The sequence below is a fragment of the Labrus mixtus genome, chromosome 3 (assembly GCF_963584025.1).
Source record: "Labrus mixtus chromosome 3, fLabMix1.1, whole genome shotgun sequence".
NCBI classification, from domain to species: domain Eukaryota; kingdom Metazoa; phylum Chordata; class Actinopteri; order Labriformes; family Labridae; genus Labrus; species Labrus mixtus.
In genome coordinates, this window is record NC_083614.1 from 25,151,034 (window position 1) to 25,170,694 (window position 19,661).

Below are 19,661 nucleotides of genomic sequence, written 5' to 3' on the forward strand. Positions count from 1 at the left end.
GGAAGTGTGCGTGAAGTCAGCCGTCTGTCTGGCACAGATGTGTGTTGGTGTACTTCCAGCTGTTAGTGAAGTCTAGACCTATGGTGTGGCCGGACTGCAGGACCCTCCCTAAACCCCTCTGTGAGATCATCACACATTTAATTAGACCGGATCTGTCAATTAACTGGAAGTCAGCCGGTCTCTTTCTGCCTTTTAAAAAGCAGCCGACTCAGACCCTCAGCAGGATTCTGACAGACGCTCAAACAAGGTGGGCTACTTTCAACTTTCCTCCATTGGGATCTGAAACACATCTGAAACAGAGGACTTATTTGTTCTGTTTGTCATTTATGCTTGGTTTCAGATTTCAAGAAGAATGTCTTCTGCTACACTTTGTGCTGTTGTTCTGCTGCTTTGTGCTTTGACATTCAGTGCTGCTCAGTGTGAGTATAATTTGTCATTTCATCTAGAATTATTCAACTGAAAGTATTCTGACTGCCTGAAAAATGTCTTTTAACGACAGGATTTCCTGGAATATATATCACATGTTTTCTGTGCTTGTACTCATCAGTGTTTACTCTCTAAATAATTATTTACCAGATATATTTGTCACTACTCCAAAAATCAATATCTCTGCTCAGTCGTAGTATTTACAGACTGTGTCCTGAAGCACGCATGGTGCTTTAGAAGAAAAAAAGATCCAGACATTAAAGGCACAGATCATATTTTACGGCCTTCAGGTCCCTCTCCGTCATTCTTTCTCTTTGTATTCTTTCTCACAAACAGCGAGCTGCAGAGGACGATGTGGTTCTGAATACTACAGGGGTAACATGTGCCAGTGTGATTACAACTGTCTGTCTTATGGAGAGTGCTGCAAAGACTTTGAGTCTCAGTGCACAACAAGTGAGAATTCCCCTCCTGATATATTCCTCTAACTCATATCCAAACCACATTTACTGTTACTAATACCAGTTTATTTAACTAAAGAAATGCAGCTGTCCTATCTATCTTTAATTGATTTCTCAAGTTTGCACTCTTTTTTTTGCCAAGGGATCAACATTTAATTCATCATATGAAAAACAAAATGTTAAACAGTAATTAATCTAATTACAAAAGCAGTGTGTGTGTGTCTTATTGTAAAACGTTTTTTTGCTCAACTTTGCTGTGATTGTGTTCAACAGGCGACTCTTGTAAAGGTCGGTGTGGAGAGGATTTTAAAAGAGGCCGGCTGTGTAGCTGCGACAGCAACTGTGAGAAGTACAAACAGTGTTGCTCAGACTTCGACCACCACTGCGATGCATTAGGTAAGCCTGATTCCAGCATGGTTTTGAGTATGTGCTTGTCTTTATGTTCTATTCTGCATGGTAATGGTTTCCTTCTCATTTCGCATTTGCTTCCCAGATTAAGAGGACAGCAAACAAAGTGTTCACAAGTCTTTAGAATAATTTGACACTTTATAAATAAATACAGTAATCGTCATGTGACTGCATGGTCAGGTTGAAGTCAGCCATTATCTTTTTTTTTCAGTTTGATTACTTTTCAAGTCTCACAACAATCAGAATTGTACAATGTGACATTTCTACATGTGCATGAACATTGATGTGGGAATAAGTCAGAATGAATCCGACCAAGGAAAACCTGCATGTCCACCAGCATGTGGCGCAGTATGTGTTGCACTGCATGCAGTAATCTGCACTGATGCACTTGGTTATAGTTGACGATATTCTCTGTCTTGGTAATTGCCACAGAAGAAATCAGTGGAGCAACAAGTGAAACAGCACCAGGGAAGACTAGTTCATGCCATAATGTCAATAATAACAAACCAAAAGGTACATTTGACTTGGAAAAGGTTTTTTTTATCCCCCCTAATTGTTAGTCTTTTAGATTCAAAGATTATTGTTCTTGGGTTAACTTCCGTATGTTTATTCATGACTATAGAGCCACCTCAAAGTGGCGCAACAGATGTGTCGTCGACATTCAGCGAGGGAGACAATACAGGTGACTTATTCTACATCTTGAATCACTTCCACAACATTTAAATTGCAGAAACTGATGTTCCCTTAGTCATTGGATTACACTCACTGAAATGATAATTAAGAGCTTAATTCAGTAGATTGATTGAGGTACAAGTTAGGAAAATGGCAGGAAGGTGTTGTGGGTTGAGGAGAACACAGCAGCTCTCTTGCTGCGGTTTGTTAAGGAGCAAAGACCGAACCAGAGAAAGCCAAGAGCATAAGCTTCACGGGCCAAAATAAAGACAAGAGAGCAGTGTTTTCATGAGTGTGTGGGAGGGTTACGGGCACCGGCTCAGTCACAAGAAAGGAAAGCATTAAAAGTAGCCAAGAAAACATGACAGATGATTTACTTGAAAGTTTTAAATTAATAGTTTGAGGGAAATTGTTTTGGGTGGTGGTGTGTGTGTGAGTGTGTGTGTGTGTGTGTGTGTGTGTGTGTGTGTGTGTGTGTGTGTGGGGGGGGGGGGGGGGGTACTCTTGCATCCGAAGAGATGTCAACAACATTTCTGTCTGAAAAAGTTACAGTTAGTGGTGTGTGGATTCTCAGGGAAACATGCGAATCTCATCGTTATAAATACTGATATTATTTAATTTTGCATTCTTTGCCCACAGATGACCATCTTATTCCCCTGGTCAGTCCAACATCATATCCACAAGATGATCTCAATGATGGTGAGCGGTGTTGTGCATGGATAATAAATCCAGCAAAGAATTTTCCCACCAGTGAAGTTTTTACGAGTTTGACATCCCGGTGCTCATCATCTTTTCTCATGGTAACATTCCTGCAGATATTTTTCCCAATGACGAATATTCCGACGATGGATTTGGCGACCTAGAAGCCACTCCAATCCCAGAGAGCACTAGCGGCTATGGATCGTCTACAGCTGACCTTCTGGATCAACTTCCCACCGAACCCACCCAGAATCCAGACACTGTAGAGACCACCACAGAGACAGTGACAGCAGACGCTCTAACACAGACGACTCTTGCTGATAATGAGCCGACACAGGCAGATAGCAGTCCTTCCACCATACCCCCAACCATGGATGAAGTCCCCACTATCAGTACAGGTATGTGAAAAGGGAATATCAGGACATATTCGATGAATGGTTGGTAAATCAAAGACATTATAAAGGAGATGTTTTTATGCCACCAGCTGCCAGAAAATGATCAAAGCAACTCTAGATTCTCTTATACCCTACTGGAAGATAAAGACAATGTGTGCATTGATTAGAAAAATATATCCCGTAGTTGTCCAACTGGGATGAGATCCAGTGACTTCAAAGGCCACAGCACATATTGACCGAAAATGAATACTCTTTTTTTTTTCTTAAGCTTTCCTCCAGCCCTTGCTTGGCTTCTCCAGACCCTTTTGGAAATGTGAATTAATACAACCTATCCCTTATTTTGTTCTTTTTTGTCTGGGAGACATTATAATTGGATGGGCTCTTACGCAAGCTGGTTACTGGAAGCTGGTTACCAACATCCAATTCATAGTGATTCTAGTTCAAAGCTAAACTACTTGCAGAGGGAAATGATGAAGCTTGTTTATTTGTGAACGGTCAATTACAAGTTGGTTAAACCATTCATTTTATGCAGATGTCTGCGTGCAGAGGTCTGCATTTGTTCTTTATTATTCTCGTTTGAATTTTTTTTTCATATTTAAAGTTTCTTTAATTTACTGAAATTATTCACAACAACAGTCTATATTTTGTCCTCTAGATGCCGGCGATCCCACCAGCTCAGGAACAACTCCCCCTCAGCCTACAACAGCAGCTGTCAGCAGCCTGCCTGTCGCAAACTCAGAGCACCCGAGAGGGGATTCTCCTGGCCCCAACAATCCAGAGCCTGTGACAGAAGCGACATCTAAGGGTGCTGTTTCTCCTGACGGACAGAATACAGATCCCACTGTAATCTCCATCAATGAACCAGAGGATACAACCCTATCCCTGAACACAACCTACAACCCCACTGAGGCTTCAGTGTCCACAGTAACCACACAGGACTCATCTGCAGTCTCCACCAGCCCCGCTTCACCAACGCAGGACCCAACACCCATACCAATGACAGCCACTTCAGCCCCCGGACCAGATGTAGACAACAAAGAGGATGTCGCAACAGAACTGCCAACATCTCTGCCAGACCTTGAGGATCCTTCTATCGGGGTTACTCCTTCCGACTCCAGGAAACCGTCCGAGCCTGATGCCTTGACAGTCAACATCCCAACATCCACAGAGGCATCTCGGGATGCTCCTACAGAAGATCAAGCAAGAACCACAGCAGATCCACTAAATGTCCCTGCAGACCCAACCAAACCCACACGCTTAGAAGAAACATCAAAACCCCAGGACAAGCCAAAGCCAGTTAAACCAATAGCAGCTAAACCCAGCTCCAAACCTGAGACCAAGCCTCTGGATCCTGCACAAACTCTCAACGTGGACAATCCTCGGGACTACCAAGCCGGTAGGAAATCCCTCAAGACAAACTCAGTGGTTGAGGGAGGGGAGATCTTCAGTGTCAGACCTTGTAGCATCTGCTAGCATCAAACTTATTTAAAAAGGGTCTAACCCTACTGCAAGAGTGGAGGCCTCCTGTTTCTGCTACATATGAATTACTGTTCACAGCCAGCTTTATGAGCCGGGTTGTTTTTCATTATGCCTCTTTGTCAACATAACCTCCTTCAAAGCGTAGCAACACTATATTAAGTGACTGAGATGGCTGTTTTCCCACACTGTAAATGAACCAAACAGCCCTTTTAAATTGGAATTAGGACTCAAATAGTTTAATGTGAAACTACATATTGTTTTTAAATCTTTCAGCTCCTGAGGCTCAAAATGACATTTAACACCCAATAACTCAATAAATCCATGGTTTTCCTTGCTTTGTTAGTTTAAGCAGATGGTGTAGTCTTACTGATGTTCTTTTTTTCTCTCAGATGACAGCAACGACACAAATCTGTGCAGTGGGCGGCCAGTCAGTGGAGTCACCACCCTGAGGAATGGCACAATAGTGGTTTTCAGAGGTGAGTGCCAGCTTCGTAGTCATTAAATCTGCAAATTGTATCTGATGGGAATCAAAATGAAACTTAATTGACACACAAGAGGGCAGTGGTGGAGAGTTAAGTATTTTAATCCAAGAACAAATTTGAGTTACTTGTTTTTTCTGCTACTTAAAAACAGTAAATAAGTAACATAGTAATGCATTTCTCTGCCTAATGAGTACTTTTTGATACTTTAACTAGTTTGTTGTTAAAAAAAAAAAGATTTCGCACCCAGTGATTTTTTCTTCATGATATTTTCTTCATGTATGTTATTGCTTACTTAACAAAAGGAAGAGTCCCAAAAGACCTGGAATACTTAGGAGAAATAAATAATGTATGAAGATACAAATAAAAACATTTATGATAAAAGATACAAATGAATTCTCTAAGCGAAGTTACATATGTTTGGACTGTCCTTATGTACAAATGTTATTTCTTTCAGGACACTACTTCTGGGTTCTGGACAGAAACAGGGTGCCTGGTCAGGCCCAAGACATCACACAAGTGTGGGGCGTCCCCTCCCCTATCGACACTGTGTTCACCCGCTGTAACTGCCAGGGCAAAACATACATTTTCAGGGTACATTTTCTAATCTTATCTGAACCGATGGTTGTGACGCTCTTGGCTTTATCAGGATTCATTTTTGCTTCTTAAAACAAAATTCAAGTGCAGTCTTTGACCTTACATTTCCTTATAGCTAATAGTTACTTTGTTAAGTGCTGGTCAGGGATAGTTTTGTTGCCTGAGATTAAATGTTTTTTTTTATCTTTGTAGGGACCGCAGTACTGGAGATATGAAAACGATGTTTTGGACTCTGGCTATCCAAAGGTCATTGAAACAGGCTTCGATGGGCTTCGTGGCCACATCACAGCGGCTCTGTCCGTGCCTCAGTACCAGAGGAGGAGAGAGTCCGTTTACTTCTTCAAGAGAGGTGATCAAATGCTGTATAAGACATAATTCCGATTTGCTTCATTATCTGAAAAAAATGATTTTCATATGGAATTTTGTGTTTTCAGGGGGAAATGTTCAGAAATATTCCTACCAGTTTGGCACAAGTCCAAAGTGTGGCAGAAAACCACAGTATGCCATTTACACAGTCAGCAACCGGATTGTCCGACAAGCAGGTAAGAAGAGGAAAACAAAATGGACTTAAACAAGGACATCTCGAACCAGAACTTGTTATTTTTGCATACTACTTACAGAAGTCCAATACATGTGGGGTTACTAGAAAAGCACTTGTTAAAGTTTTTACAATTCTTTCAAAGAAAAAAAGGCTAATTAAAAAAACATCTAATTCATTTTGGTTTAGTCCAATCACATGCCAAGCAGATAACCATTTATGGGAACAAAGAAAAGGATTATAACAAAGGTGAAAATGGGATGTGCATCATTGAAATTGTCAAACAGTTGTAATAATAAACTAAAACATGTGAAATATGTTTAAAAAAATCAAACATTATACAAACAATGTCGGTAAGACCGAAAGAAATGGCCGGCACATCTGGCCAGTCTTAATTGGATCATGACATAAACTTTATGTCCATGGCTTATTCTGTTTTTAGTACGAGTTCACTTAGAGCAAACTAGATTGCCTTCTTTTCTCGTGTTTGGTCCCGGATATATTTTTTACTGTGATGAGTGTACCGGGTGTTTGCTGACTTTTTTTTTTTAACAGGTTTACAAAGGCTCAAGTAAACATGTTTTATTTGAGTTATATCACATGTAGTTCCCTGAAAAAAAATGAGTCATACCTTTGTGTTGGAGGGGAGAGGGGCAGCCAGGCCAACTTGTAAATAAGTGGCAAGTGGAAGTAGATTTCTCTGGTGACATTTAAGTAACTGTTGAAACACAAAAACAATACAACAAAGTGTTAGAAACAAACATAATATTTATACACTCACCTGTTTCGTTTCCAGTGTCTGCTCTTGGGGGAACCATCAACATCCGAACGTCGTGGAGAGGTTTCCCCCCGACCATCACAGCTGCTGTTTCCATCCCGAGCTACAGAGAACCAGAGGGATACAAATACTACGTCGTCTCAAGATGTAAGTCACTGAAACGCCGGCCAAGGCTATACACATGGGTTATTTAACCCTGATATATTCAAAATAAAATGTACCTTTGAGATTCAGGTAAAGCAAGAGCACAAGATTACCTTTCCTATCTTGACCATCATTGACGTTACATCACATGCAAAGTGCACCAAGTTTAATCAGAAGAGTAAATCATGGAAATATAAACATAGTTACCCTTTATTAAAATCTTCATTACCTCAGAAAAGTAAGGTACATGTACTTTTCTATAACCGACACATATATAAGGATAAAAGGGTGGATTTAGTTTGGATCATTTGAGTACTTCATTTGTAATTAAATAGAAAATCGTCCAATTTCATAAGATTAGAAGAATGGACGCCCATTGTTGAAAGTTTCCCTCACCTATTTCTCACATGGTAGCTCAATTTACAGACATGAATCACATTTTTAAATTATTTAAGAGGTATGTGTGGTTATAAAATCTTTCTCTGCCCCTATGTTCATATTATTGCTAAGCTTCAAAAGGACAAAACGTCCTTGTTTGAAGTATGACTTTTCTTTTTTTTTAACTGTCCAATTGTGTGAAAGGCATAACAGGGACCATGTGTGCCAGGGTGTGTCTGGGTGGGGTTGGGGGGGATTATAGGCAGATGGAAAGGTCGTAGAGGGTGGTGTCCATCAGGCTTCAGTAAAATGTGGAGAAACCCACAGTAAAAGTTTTTATCATGATATTCATAGTTGAAAGAAAAATGCAACTCCTGTGTGTGAAAACGGTTCATGTCTCGTCTTTAATGTCATCACAGAAAAGCTGCATCTCTTTAAATGTATGTCCTGCTGCAGCCAAGAGCTGTCCAAGTTAATGTCCTGAAAGCTCTGAAGGCCCGGCTGTAAAGACAACACATTTAGTTTTACTAAAATGGAAACTGGCACGGACATGGATGAAAAGAATATTCTAAATACCACTCGCAAATTAAAATGCTAAATCAACAAATCATTCTGTTTCTTTTGCAGCCAAATCCTACAAAGTGAGGATGGACACTGGGCGTCCTGAAATTCCCGCTCCTGCAGCCAACACGTCACCCCAGAGCAACGTCTTCAAGTGCCCAAAGAAATTGTGATTGATGGAAAATATACTTTCTTGTAGGTTTAAAGTTTATTCAATTCTTCATAAAACACAATGCTTCAGCATGGACTGATTACAAAACGTACTTTTCAAGCACATAAAAATAAAATAAAACAAGAACAGGGAGGGGGGGGGGGGGGGGGGGACAGGCTTCAGAGCAAGAAAACATTTGTAAAAATCTGAAAACAGAATCTAAACTTGAAATGATTTTCTGATTGGAATGACATGTTGAGTCATGGTCGGCAAGTTTTCTGTTTAATGCTTTATCTCTGGAATCGTCTCCCGTGGAAGCCTCGAGAGAACCGAGTAGGAAACCCTGTTGTAAAAAAAAAAGAAGAAAAAAAAAGTTGTTTTAGAAGAATGTCTGCTGAACCGATGTAAAAGTTTTGTACTGTGGCTGTATACAAATGTATGGAATGATCTGTACTACCAATAAACTGAATATTCAAACATAAAAATGTATTCAGTGCTGTTGACTGGTAATGAATTTGTGTGCACAGCAGGACAGACGATCAACATTTTTAATAATGCAAAAAATATGCAAACACATACTGTACATGTATATCTCTCAAAACAACATGGTGCAATTCATTTAAAACAGCTGATGAGTCACAGAGTGAGGAGACCTAAAGATCAGTTTATGGCAATTATCTAGTATGTTCCGGCTTTAAACAAAGTACATTTAATAAGTCCTAATTTGCAGTATTTTGTCAGTATTATCGTAAGCCTGCTGTTTCTTGAAATAGCACATTGCAAAAGCTCTCATTTCTCTGTATTTTAGTTTGGATTCAGAAAAACTGTGGCCACTCCAAACCCCTTCAAGAATGGACATGTGAACAAACTGCATGTCTGTCCCACTGCAGGAAATCATTCCTCAGAAATAGACGGACATTTCCCACAAGAAGAGCTTTTTACTTAAAGTTTGATATCACATGGTTTGCTTGCTTTCACAATATCAAATAATGAGCAAAAAAAAAGCTCCACCACTTTTGTAGCTGTTATATTTCCTGAGACTGATTCATCAGCTAACTAAGCAGGGCAGTTTCATTAGCTCCATTACCAACAACTGTTTTCACATGTTACCTCCTCTCTTCATGCGCCCACCACGGTTTTCTGGCCAGCGCTGCAGCTGTCTGCTGGATACAGGTCTACAGGGTTTAGGTGGAGCACTGCTTGTGTCTAGAAGAAAACACAACTTCATAGTCAGAGGTCACTGATGGTTAAGATGCAGAGTATAACTGTTTAATGGTAGAAGAAGAGATGTGCAGTGTGTACCTGCAGAGCTGGATGAGGGTTCCTGGCTGGTGGAGGGGAGGCTGGATTTGTCAGATGTCTGGCCGGATTCCTCTGCATCTCCCTGTGAGACCACAGCATCCACTGACACCTCTGCACTGGGTCTGAAATAAACAGAACGACACAACTTGAACACTTACACATAAAGCTTCAAACTGAATGCAGTAGATAAAATGGGATGCACTTCGTCAGCATGCAAACATCTGCGGTCAGTACAGCTTTGTAACTGATTCATTTAAACATTTAAGTTTTAAAAATGGTAGATAATAGAAACTGATGATAAGAGAGGGAAAACATCTTGCAGACAGAAGAAACCAGACGTCTGAGTTCCATCAGAAATAAATAAACAAACAGCTGAAAGGAGTGAGTCTCACCTATCAGTGTCAGGCTCCATGAAGATGTCTTCCCTCTCCTCCCCTGTGCCAGCTCCTCCCGGCACAACCAGGCCCGGTGTTGAAGTGCTCACCATGGGAACAGACTGGGAGGCGTGCTCTGTGGTGTCAGACTGAGCTGCCTCTGAGAAGACAGTTACTGAAAGAGAGGAACAAAAAAACAAGATAGTCTCGCTTCATTTGGTGTAGCAACTGATAGAATTCACAAATCAGAAAAACAACATCTACCCTTATTGGGTTAAAAAAAACAGGAGATACATTCATATCAGACTGACAGAGGGTCAAACAGAGACGAAGAGACAAATACCTGGTGCTGCAACTTGTAACGGTGTCGTTGGAACGCTGCGGCCACCAGACTCCTCCTCATGAGTAGCTAGATACAAAGGACTTTCATACAGCCCAAGACCTGAAGACAAGAAAAAGAAATGTTTATGTTGCGTCACAAAACTCCTCTTCCTCTTGCAATAATCTTTGTATTTATCATTTTCTTAACAACCTGCATTATGAGTACGTGTTGTGTGGAGCGTACCTCCTTGTGATGAGAGCTGTCTTTGGCTGGGAGTTTCAACAAATCTGCCAAAGTACCAAAGCACATGTATCAGATTGTGTACTATTTGAGCAGTGTATTCGTCACACAAAAAAAAAAAAAAAAAAAAATCCTGAATAATTCCCGGCATTCTGACTTCCTGGGTTGTGTACATTTGTGTGAGACTTACTGGATGGCCTGGTCGAAACCATCGGAGCGGTGCACCACCAGAGTGGGAGTGCTGGGAACCATCCTGTCATCATCGTCACAGAAGTGCTGCTGCAGAGAGAGAGGTGGAAGAAAACAATGAGTACAAACATGCAATAAGAAAGAAACAGAAGTAAACAGTAACATCTGTATGGTTCATGTAATAATAGAGAACCTACAGCACTGCTCTGCACTCCAGGAGTGAGCTGAGGGACTCGACGAACGGGGAGCCGCTGTGAAGTTAGATTTGATAAAACTGATGAGCAGCTCTTGTGATCTCCACACAGATGTAACAGAAAATATAGATACTGTGAGGATTCATATTAGTGAGGGTGGATTAATGATCATACCTGTACCTGAGCAGGTGGACCCAGCTCAGATGACTGGGCAGGGTGGATGTTCAGACGAGGGGGCAGCTGATGCGTTGGTCTCCGTGGTGACTGGGGCATCCTTGTACCAGAGTTGGTGATTGGTTGTTCTATAGAGAAAGTCTCCATAGTACTGCCCTCAACTACAACAAAAGAGAAGTGTTGTGTGAAATGAAGTGTGAAATAAATACATCTGATGAGAGCTAAAAAAAAAAAATGTGTAAAGAAAGCCACCAATACAAACTCGTATCTGCACTTTTTACCTCCAAAGACGTATTTACTTTATAAATCTTAAAAACCTGCTATGAGACTGCTGAGGATATGTTGCCATTTTTCATCAACATGTACAAGAAACAAACTCACTTCTACAAACAAACACTTCAATTAATTTAAAAAAAGGAAACATATTTGACTCTTGTTAATCATTTAAGGCTCTAAAATCCAAAGACTCGGATGATTTCTTAGTATTAGGAATCAAATTATATATTAGCAAGAAATAGAGCTGCAATGATTGTTCAAGAAAAGGAACTGTTTTTGAGAGGAAGGTGTCGATCAACTTGTGAAATTAGTTTATAATGTATTATTATGAAAAAAAAGTTTTTAAAATGATTTAAGGGCAAATAAAATATTTTATTAGATTGGTAACTTTTCATATTTTTGTATTCTCTGTTTGTAGTAGTCTCTTTGTTTTCTGTTCTTTTAAACAAATGCATTTGTGTTTCAACTTAAAAAGAACAAACATGTCACAGAAACTACTTTAGAGTATCTTTTTTTTAAAATCATCAGCCGCTCACCAGTCAAATGCTTTAGACTTGTGTTTCATTTATAAGACATGCAGCTATTCAAGAGCACAACATTACCCTGAATCATTTGAATCCTTTTCAAAGTAAAGCACAGGTTATGTGTGGTTCAAAACAATCTTTACTTTGGCTTCTACTTGAACTGTAGCTCTCTTTCATTCAGACAGACAACAACATATTACATCTTCCTCTGTCATCATGAAGAGTCTGATAACTAATTAGATGGCGGGACAGTTTGTGAGCGCATGTGGAGAGTCTGAGGTGGATCGACATATGTGCGTTCAACAGGGTTTCCTGGATCTTACAGCTGGGTGTCTGGGAATCTGCTGGTCTCTGGGTGGAGTCAGACGCCCCCAAACTCTCCTCTGTCTCTGTGCCTGGGTCTGTTACATCGGCTCCCTGAGAAAGAAAAAAAACAAAAGGAAATAATAAAGAACAATAAAACCTCAAGAAGAATTTAAAAAAAAGGGGCAAATAAAAAAAAGTAAAGAGACTAAAGGCTGGGAAATGTGTAAATGAGATGTAAGGAAAAACAGGAGTAGGCAGAATGAGAGGAAGAAGGTTGCCACACACACTATAGATGCCAGCATGTACCGGAAAATCCCTGCATACAGATCATTACTCATTTTCTCCTTATATGGAACAAAATGTCCTTCAGAAAAGGCCAAATAAAAAAAACACTCACATTTTTGTTTAGAATCATTTAAAATGTTGAGAACTCTTTCAGCAATGAGCCATCAATTCACTCAACACAAAGTGACTATTGGCTTTTTGGGCCAATAAAGAAATGTCAAATTTGAATTCCTGGTGAATATTCAATTGTAAGGCTCACCGCATAATTGGATAATTAAGTTAACAAATTTATGAGGGGGTGATAGTTTATTTTCTTCATCATGTCTCATTTTCATGGTTTATTTCTTTACACCACTCATCCACTGACACATCCCAGTGACCACGTGCAGCCAAGACCAGAGTAAAAAAGTAAACAACTTAAGTCAACACAAGTGAACAGAAAGTTACTCGTGAGTAAAAAAAAAAACAGCGACAGAGAGATGAGAAAATGTGGAAAAAATGAGTTTGTGAGCAGGAAATGGTTCCTAATTGTCTGACTCAAAGCGCGGGAAGAGTTCACTCAGTGTACTGGAGGTGAGAGCTGTGAGTGAGGATGTATGAGAGATGAAACTTTTTAACGTTAGTGCATCATCATGTAATCAGACCTCAGTGTCGTCTCCTTCGTACGCCTCGTTTCCGTCTCCGCTCCCCTCGTTACTGTCCTCCCCTTCCTCCCCCATCTCTCCATCATCCTCCTCGTCTTCCTCTTCATCTTCTTCCTCCTCGTCATCCTCTTCATCTTCCTCCTCCTCCTCCTCGTAGTCCTACGATGAGCAGCATTTAAAATCATGAGAGGCAGGAAACGAAGACATTCCAAAAGATAAATTCTGCAGCTGGCGGTAAATCTACCTGCTCTTCTTCCTCTTCATCCTCCTCTTCTTGGTCTTCTTCGCTCTCTGAGTCTGTCAATATGACGATGACTTCCTCATCCTCTTGGTCCATGGGGATGGACTGGGATGCTACAACATCATCTCCTTCCTCCAGTGTTGCAAACTCCTCTGTCTGCTGGGCAAAACAATGTCCACTTAGAACAACCAACGTGCAATCTACTTATTAACACCATTTCTAAAGGTAGTATATTCCATTTAAATATATACATATAACTTTTAACAAATAGTTATCCCATTAATGCATCTTTAACATTTGTCTTTCATAATGTATTTAATGGCAAATCTTTTCTCCAGAGATAGTTTTTTAAATGATAAAAAAGCTTCAGATATCTTCAAGTTTAAGAAAACAGCTCTTCAGCATAGAAAGAGAGTTCAGTTTCTGCTGATGGTAACAACTTGCAGACAATGTATTTATCCTTCCTAAAAAAAACTACAGAGACAAGCCAACTTCTTCTCACTGCGGCACAATTGGGTTAACCAGAAACAATGATTAACTGGGAAATGAGAATACTTGGAGTTGAAGTATTTAAACCATTATTATGTGATGGCCAACCTGGCTTGCTTCTCCACCGTCCTGACTGTCTGTTGGCACCACGCCTTCAGCCTCAGCACTCTCCTCCACCAGCACCTCTTCCTGTGGAGAACACAAAACACCTGTATGTCACCAAAAACTTACCCGCACAAATTTAAGGTCATTATAAACAATTAAAAATCATAACACTTCCTTACCTCTGGACCAACTCTCTGGATGATGCGGAGCTTCTTTGGTATCGGAGCCCTTGAAGAATCCTCCTGGGTTGTTTCTGTGTCAGTGACCATGGTGGAGCTCTCCTCCTCCTCACGAGGCCTTTTGGACATGGAGGAGGTCCCTGGTGTTGCTGAAACTAGAGATAAATGACAGGTAAAATAACTACATGACTTCACTGTTAAGTTTATTTCTTAGGGTTGTAAAACAGGCCTGGTGTTTAATCTACCATTGTTGGTTTATTATAATAAGTACTTTTCTCACCAGTCCCAAACACAGAGGAGCTGGAGGACGTTGAAGGCCACTCCACCTGCGAGGTAGGTGCTGCCTCAATAAGCATGGCCGGTGGGTCCTGATTGGCTGGCTCCGGGTGGGTCAGGCTCTGTTGCTGAGTTGGTTGGACGAATGCTGTGGCCTGTGTCTGTGTCTGCTGCATGGCTAGCATGGGCCCGGCTAAAGCGGTCTGGACGTTGGGGCTGGCTGAGCGCACCGAGCCGCTGGCACTGCCGTACACCGTCACATGCTCCACAGGTGGGCCTTCAGAAGACTGCATAGCTGAAGAAAGAATAAAGTGGAGCGTTGATTAGAAGTGCACACAGCAGTGTAAAGCAAAACATTTATCCTCCAGGATAGCAGGAAAGGTTTCCTCCACCTTCTCAGTTAAGACTTACCTTCCTGCGACTCCACCTGTGTGGTAGGCATGACAGTCGCAGTGGGTGTTGGGGTGGGAACAGGAGCTGGGGTGATCATTGGTCTGATGCTTGCTCTTGGAGTAGGTTTGTTTCCTGGATTGACAGGCTGCTTGCTGCCGGTAGCCACAACAGGTGTTGGCTTTATGTTGGCAGTTGGAGGCTCAGATGTGCTAGCACTGACAGAGACGAAGAGCAGGACAAAAAAATTAGAGAACTAAAAAACACTTTAAATAAAAGAGACACAAAAAAAAAGAAAGTAAACTACATGAAAGGTAAGACATGTTCACTCTTACACAGCCATGGTGTTACCCTATAAACAATATGCTGTAAAACTGATTCATACCTGCCCCTGTCTCCAGCTGGGGTGGTCTTCAGACTGATCTGTCTCTGTTCTGTGCTCCTCTGCTGCTCCTGGGTCTGAAGAAACAGACAGAAAAGTCATTGATGAAACTGACAAAATGTTAAAATTCATGATTCTGTTTTTAACCAAACTTGAAGAAAAGTCACTTGATATGTTTTTTTTAGGCATTACCAAGTTGCCCGTCCCTGACCCCTATTAACAGTTATTTATTTAAGAAACTGGCCATGGAGAACCATCACTCACATCTGATAATACACAAGTCACCAACTCTTTACGAATGCCCTTTTGTTCCATGAATCAAACCTGGCAATTCTTCAAGGGATGAAAAGTTGAAGTCACTGGCACAAGTTTATGTGACGTTTTTTTTTGTCAAAACTAGTTTCTAAAGATGGTTTTATAAGTAAGTAAAATCAGTGCTGATATAAATGTTGAATCTTTTTTCAGCACTTGCAAGCTTGTGTTCAGACAAGACAGCCGTTAAAGTTTTTTTTAAGTTCTTTGACCAGTTTCTTTAATTCTTGTTAAAGTAACCTTACATCATCAGCTTACTGCATGGGGTTTCATGTTCATAGGATGTAAGTACTATAACCTTAGAAAATAGTTTCTTCAGCTCAACATCATATGTGGAAGGTTCATGCCACTGCAAATGAAAATTATAATGATATACAACAATTTTAATAATAGCTGCAACGACTATATGTGTTAAAATTCAGCTGCTGTGTTTACAGTGAAAAGTTGAAGGCAGACTCTCACCTTGCTGGGTCCTGCCTCGGGTTGCTCGTCCCTCTGCTCCTGGCCTCGCAGGTTTCTAATTTCTCTCTCGTGTCGATTCAGAAGGCCGTCATACTGAGACTTGAGAGCGCTTAATCGCTGCTCGAGCTCATCACGCTGTTGTTTAAGATCACAGTTTTCCTTCTGCAGCTGCTCTTTGGTGTCTGTGCATAAATGATTTAGGTCTGAGACTCACATGAAGTAAACAAGCAACACTACAGTAGAGATGTAAGGAGGAAGTGGTGGAGGGGAAAGAGATGTAAGGAGGAAGTGGTGGAGGGGAAAGAGATGTAAGGAGGAAGTGATGGAGGGGAAAGAGATGTAAGGAGGAAGTGATGAGCGGAAAGAGATGTAAGGAGGAAGTGATGAGGGGAAAGAGATCTAAGGAGGAGGAAGTGATGGAGGGGAAATAGATGTAAGGAGGAAGTGATGAGGGGAAAGAGATGTAAGGAGGAAGTGATGAGGGGAAAGAGATCTAAGGAGGAGGAAGTGATGGAGGGGAAATAGATGTAAGGAGGAAGTGGTGGAGGGGAAAGATGTAAGGAGGAGGAAGTGATGGAGGGGAAAGAGATGTAAGGAGGAGGAAGTGATGGAGGGGAAAGAGATGCAAGGAGGAAGTGGTGGAGGGGAAAGAGATGTAAGGAGGAAGTGATGGAGGGGAAAGAGATGTAAGGAGGAAGTGATGGAGGGGAAAGAGATGTAAGGAGGAAGTGATGAGGGGAAAGAGATCTAAGGAGGAGGAAGTGATGGAGGGGAAATAGATGTAAGGAGGAAGTGGTGGAGGGGAAAGATGTAAGGAGGAGGAAGTGATGGAGGGGAAAGAGATGTAAGGAGGAGGAAGTGATGGAGGGGAAAGATATGTAAGGAGGAAGTGGTGGAGGGGAAAGAGATGTAAGGAGGAAGTGGTGGAGGGGCAACAGATGTAAGGAGGAAGTGATGGAGGGGAAATAGATGTAAGGAGGAAGTGATGGAGGGGAAAGATGTAAAGAGGAGGAAGTGATGGAGGGGAAAGCGATGTAAGGAGGAGGAAGTGATGGAGGGGAAAGAGATGTAAGGAGGAGGAAGTGATGGAGGGGAAAGAGATGCAAGGAGGAAGTGGTGGAGGGGAAAGAGATGAAAGGAGGAAGTGGTGGAGGGGAAAGAGATGTAAGGAGGAAGTGATGGAGGGGAAAGAGATGTAAGGAGGAAGTGATGAGGGGAAAGAGATGTAAGGAGGAAGTGATGACGGGAAAGAGATGTAAGGAGGAGGAAGTGATGGAGGGGAAATAGATGTAAGGAGGAAGTGGTGGAGGGGAAAGATGTAAGGAGGAGGAAGTGATGGAGGGGAAAGAGATGTAAGGAGGAGGAAGTGATGGAGGGGAAAGATATGTAAGGAGGAAGTGGTGGAGGGGAAAGAGATGTAAGGAGGAAGTGGTGGAGGGGAAATAGATGTAAGGAGGAAGTGATGGAGGGGAAATAGATGTAAGGAGGAAGTGGTGGAGGGGAAATAGATGTAAGGAGGAAGTGATGGAGGGGAAACATGTAAGGAGGAGGAAGTGATGGAGGGGAAAGAGATGTAAGGAGGAAGTGGTGGAGGGGAAAGAGATGTAAGGAGGAAGTGATGGAGGGGAAAAGATGTAAGGAGGAAGTGATGGAGGGGAAACATGTAAGGAGGAGGAAGTGATGGAGGGGAAACAGATGTAAGGAGGAAGTGGTGGAGGGGAAATAGATGTAAGGAGGAAGTGATGGAGGGGAAAGATGTAAGGAGGAAGTGGTGGAGGGGAAATAGATGTAAGGAGGAAGTGATGGAGGGGAAAGATGTAAGGAGGAGGAAGTGATGGAGGGGAAAGAGATGTAAGGAGGAGGAAGTGATGGAGGGGAAAGAGATGTAAGGAGGAAGTGATGGAGGGGAAAAGATGTAAGGAGGAGGAAGTGATGGAGGGGAAAGAGATGTAAGGAGGAAGTGATGGAGGGGAAAAAGATGTAAGGAGGAGGAAGTGATGGAGGGGAAAGAGATGTAAGGAGGAAGTGATGGAGGGTAGAGGACTTTGGGAAACAAGCATTAATAGTAGGTCAATTTGGTGTAATATTTGAGAATAGCTTCTTACTCATGAGCTGACTGAGCTTCTGCTTAGCAGAAACAAATGCCTTCTTGGTCTTCTCTTCCTTCTCAGTAATCTGCTGTCTCAGTGTGACCTCCTGAGAAGCTTTGTCCTGCAGCTCCTGCTTCAGCCGGGTCAACTCTGTCTGCAGCCTTGAGGATTGTTCTTGGGCATTACGTGCTTCAGTCTCCCGCTCTGTGACCACCTGTCATATACCACAAGAAATAATGAGAATAAATGTGTGTATGAAGAAAACACAAGCTTATTTGCTAGAGCACTGTCAGTGTGTTCTGTTCTGGTTATAAGGAATATCTGCCTCCTGATAGATGGCATAGAGGAACAACTGTTAAAATTCTAAGTGGGGAATTCAGTCAAAGATTTCGACAGGAACACATGGAGACTTGTGATGTCTTACCTTGTTGATGTTCTCCAGCTGTCCTTCCATCTCTTTGGTTTTTGCTTCAGCCTGGCTCAGAGAATTTTTGAGGCTCTGCAGCTCCTGAACTGAAGCTTGACGAGCTTCCTCTTCTTGGGACGGACCTGCTGCAGCCTCAGCTACCAGCTAGAAACAAACAAACAAACATAAAGTTAAAAGATGTATTATGACTGAACTGCTCATTAAGGGTGTCTTCAGAGAACTAAACATACACAACTATGCACTCTTTTTTTCCCAAGCTTGGGATTAAAGACTCACCTTGTCGTGTTCCACTTTGAGTTCATCGTACTGAGCTTTGTAGCGGCGCCCGATCTTCTTGACCTGGGTGATAGTTCGCATTTTCTCCGCAATATCCTGGTTCTTTGACTCAACGTCATTCTTCAGACTATTCCTGTCTTCTGTTATCTTACTCATGTTGTCACGCAGGTTCTGTAGCTGATTTTGAAGGGAAGTGGTCAGGTTATTGGATCTAAAGAGAGAAGAGATGAAGTAAGTTAATAGTAAAAAGTTTCCCACACCAAAACACTCATTAACAGATTCTGCATACAAATAATAGCGATGATTAATTCCTCACCTGTTAGCCTCTGCTTTAAGCCTTGCATTCTCCTCAGTGAGCTGCTGAACGCGTTTGAGATGTGCCTCCTTCTCAGAGTGCAACCGCTTGTACTCTTCTGGATCTGAATCTTTTTGCTGGCTCACCAAATGCTGAAAGATAAAAATCAAGTTGTATTTAAGTTGTAATACAAAGCAATAGAACAATTATTCTTTACTAAATAAAAGCTAATAATACAGGTACAAAACAAGCTTCCTATTTGCCATGACTGTGGTCTTCCTACAGACCTGGGCCCGAGCTTTCCAGCGCTTGATTTCATCTTCCAGTATCTTCTTCTCAGCCTGCAGTACGCCGCTCTTCTCGCTCAGCTCTGAGTTGGCCTGCTGTAGTGGTACGCTGTCAGACTCCAACTTTTGTACCTAAAACACACAGAGAATGAGCCATTTGGATTTGGAGGTTCACTGAGGGGGGTTATAAAAACCTGTAGTTAACCCTTGTAAGTTGATTTGAATAATAAGGGTACACCATGTAATTGAAGTGTGAATCAAATGAATCACAAACAGAACATTTCTCTTCACTATTCGACTGATACCTTAGCCTGTGTTTGCTGCAGTTCTCGCTCCAACTTATCCTTTTCCTCTCTCAGCATCTTGTTGGTCTCCAGCAAGATGCTCATGGTTTCTGTCTTTTTCATCAGCTCATCATGCTGAGCCAAGGTCTTTGCTGTCACCTGCGAAACATAAT

The 19,661-nt window shown here is 41.7% G+C and overlaps 2 protein-coding genes across 9 annotated transcripts in view; one reads left to right on the forward strand and one right to left on the reverse strand.

The window, feature by feature from the left end:
* Positions 1–8,648, forward strand: LOC132968215 (proteoglycan 4-like). 3 transcript variants are annotated; one of them, XM_061034187.1, is made up of 16 exons: positions 1–247; positions 341–419; positions 763–879; positions 1,158–1,280; positions 1,725–1,805; positions 1,915–1,974; positions 2,604–2,663; positions 2,780–3,061; positions 3,714–3,991; positions 4,034–4,454; positions 4,927–5,013; positions 5,474–5,610; positions 5,806–5,962; positions 6,048–6,155; positions 6,948–7,076; positions 8,079–8,648. In XM_061034187.1, the coding sequence occupies exons 2-16, from the start codon at positions 353–355 to the stop codon at positions 8,183–8,185; spliced, it is 2,214 nt and encodes a 737-aa protein (XP_060890170.1). In that variant the 5' UTR covers positions 1–247; positions 341–352; the 3' UTR covers positions 8,186–8,648. The 3 variants fall into 3 exon arrangements, with proteins under 3 accessions (XP_060890170.1, XP_060890171.1, XP_060890172.1); XM_061034188.1 differs by having other exon boundaries at positions 1,728–1,805; XM_061034189.1 differs by lacking the exon at positions 1,725–1,805 and having other exon boundaries at positions 2–247.
* Positions 7,829–19,661, reverse strand: part of tprb (translocated promoter region b, nuclear basket protein) — a 24,224-nt gene continuing 12,391 nt past the window's right edge. The window contains exons 28-51 of one of the 6 annotated variants that reach the window (XM_061034184.1): positions 19,510–19,647; positions 19,205–19,336; positions 18,939–19,069; positions 18,623–18,833; positions 18,344–18,490; positions 17,935–18,133; positions 15,830–16,011; positions 15,059–15,132; positions 14,695–14,891; positions 14,288–14,578; positions 14,008–14,162; positions 13,832–13,912; positions 13,238–13,390; positions 12,994–13,152; positions 12,082–12,175; positions 10,965–11,119; positions 10,788–10,841; positions 10,592–10,680; positions 10,405–10,448; positions 10,183–10,281; positions 9,858–10,014; positions 9,466–9,587; positions 9,274–9,369; positions 7,829–8,506 (exon numbers count right to left, since the gene is read on the reverse strand). In XM_061034184.1, the coding sequence (XP_060890167.1) occupies positions 8,454–8,506; positions 9,274–9,369; positions 9,466–9,587; positions 9,858–10,014; positions 10,183–10,281; positions 10,405–10,448; positions 10,592–10,680; positions 10,788–10,841; positions 10,965–11,119; positions 12,082–12,175; positions 12,994–13,152; positions 13,238–13,390; positions 13,832–13,912; positions 14,008–14,162; positions 14,288–14,578; positions 14,695–14,891; positions 15,059–15,132; positions 15,830–16,011; positions 17,935–18,133; positions 18,344–18,490; positions 18,623–18,833; positions 18,939–19,069; positions 19,205–19,336; positions 19,510–19,647 (3,213 nt within the window). In that variant the 3' untranslated portion in view covers positions 7,829–8,453. Of the gene's footprint in view, positions 8,507–9,273; positions 9,370–9,465; positions 9,588–9,857; positions 10,015–10,182; positions 10,282–10,404; positions 10,449–10,591; positions 10,681–10,787; positions 10,842–10,958; positions 11,120–12,081; positions 12,176–12,993; positions 13,153–13,237; positions 13,394–13,831; positions 13,913–14,007; positions 14,163–14,287; positions 14,579–14,694; positions 14,892–15,058; positions 15,133–15,829; positions 16,012–17,934; positions 18,134–18,343; positions 18,491–18,622; positions 18,834–18,938; positions 19,070–19,204; positions 19,337–19,509; positions 19,648–19,661 lie in introns of all 6 variants that reach the window. The other 5 variants (XM_061034181.1, XM_061034186.1, XM_061034183.1 and 2 more) reach the window with 5 other exon arrangements.

What these genes read in the sequence shown, in the direction of transcription:
- LOC132968215 (XM_061034187.1), top strand. Translation starts at nt 353, where the DNA reads ATGTCTTCTGCTACACTTTGTGCTGTTGTTCTGCTGCTTTGTGCTTTG. An exon ending in TGAGTCTCAGTGCACAACAA is followed by an intron (nt 880 to 1,157) that starts GTGAGAATTCCC and finishes TGTGTTCAACAG; the next exon opens with GCGACTCTTGTAAAGGTCGG. An exon ending in CAGCGAGGGAGACAATACAG is followed by an intron (nt 1,975 to 2,603) that starts GTGACTTATTCT and finishes CTTTGCCCACAG; the next exon opens with ATGACCATCTTATTCCCCTG.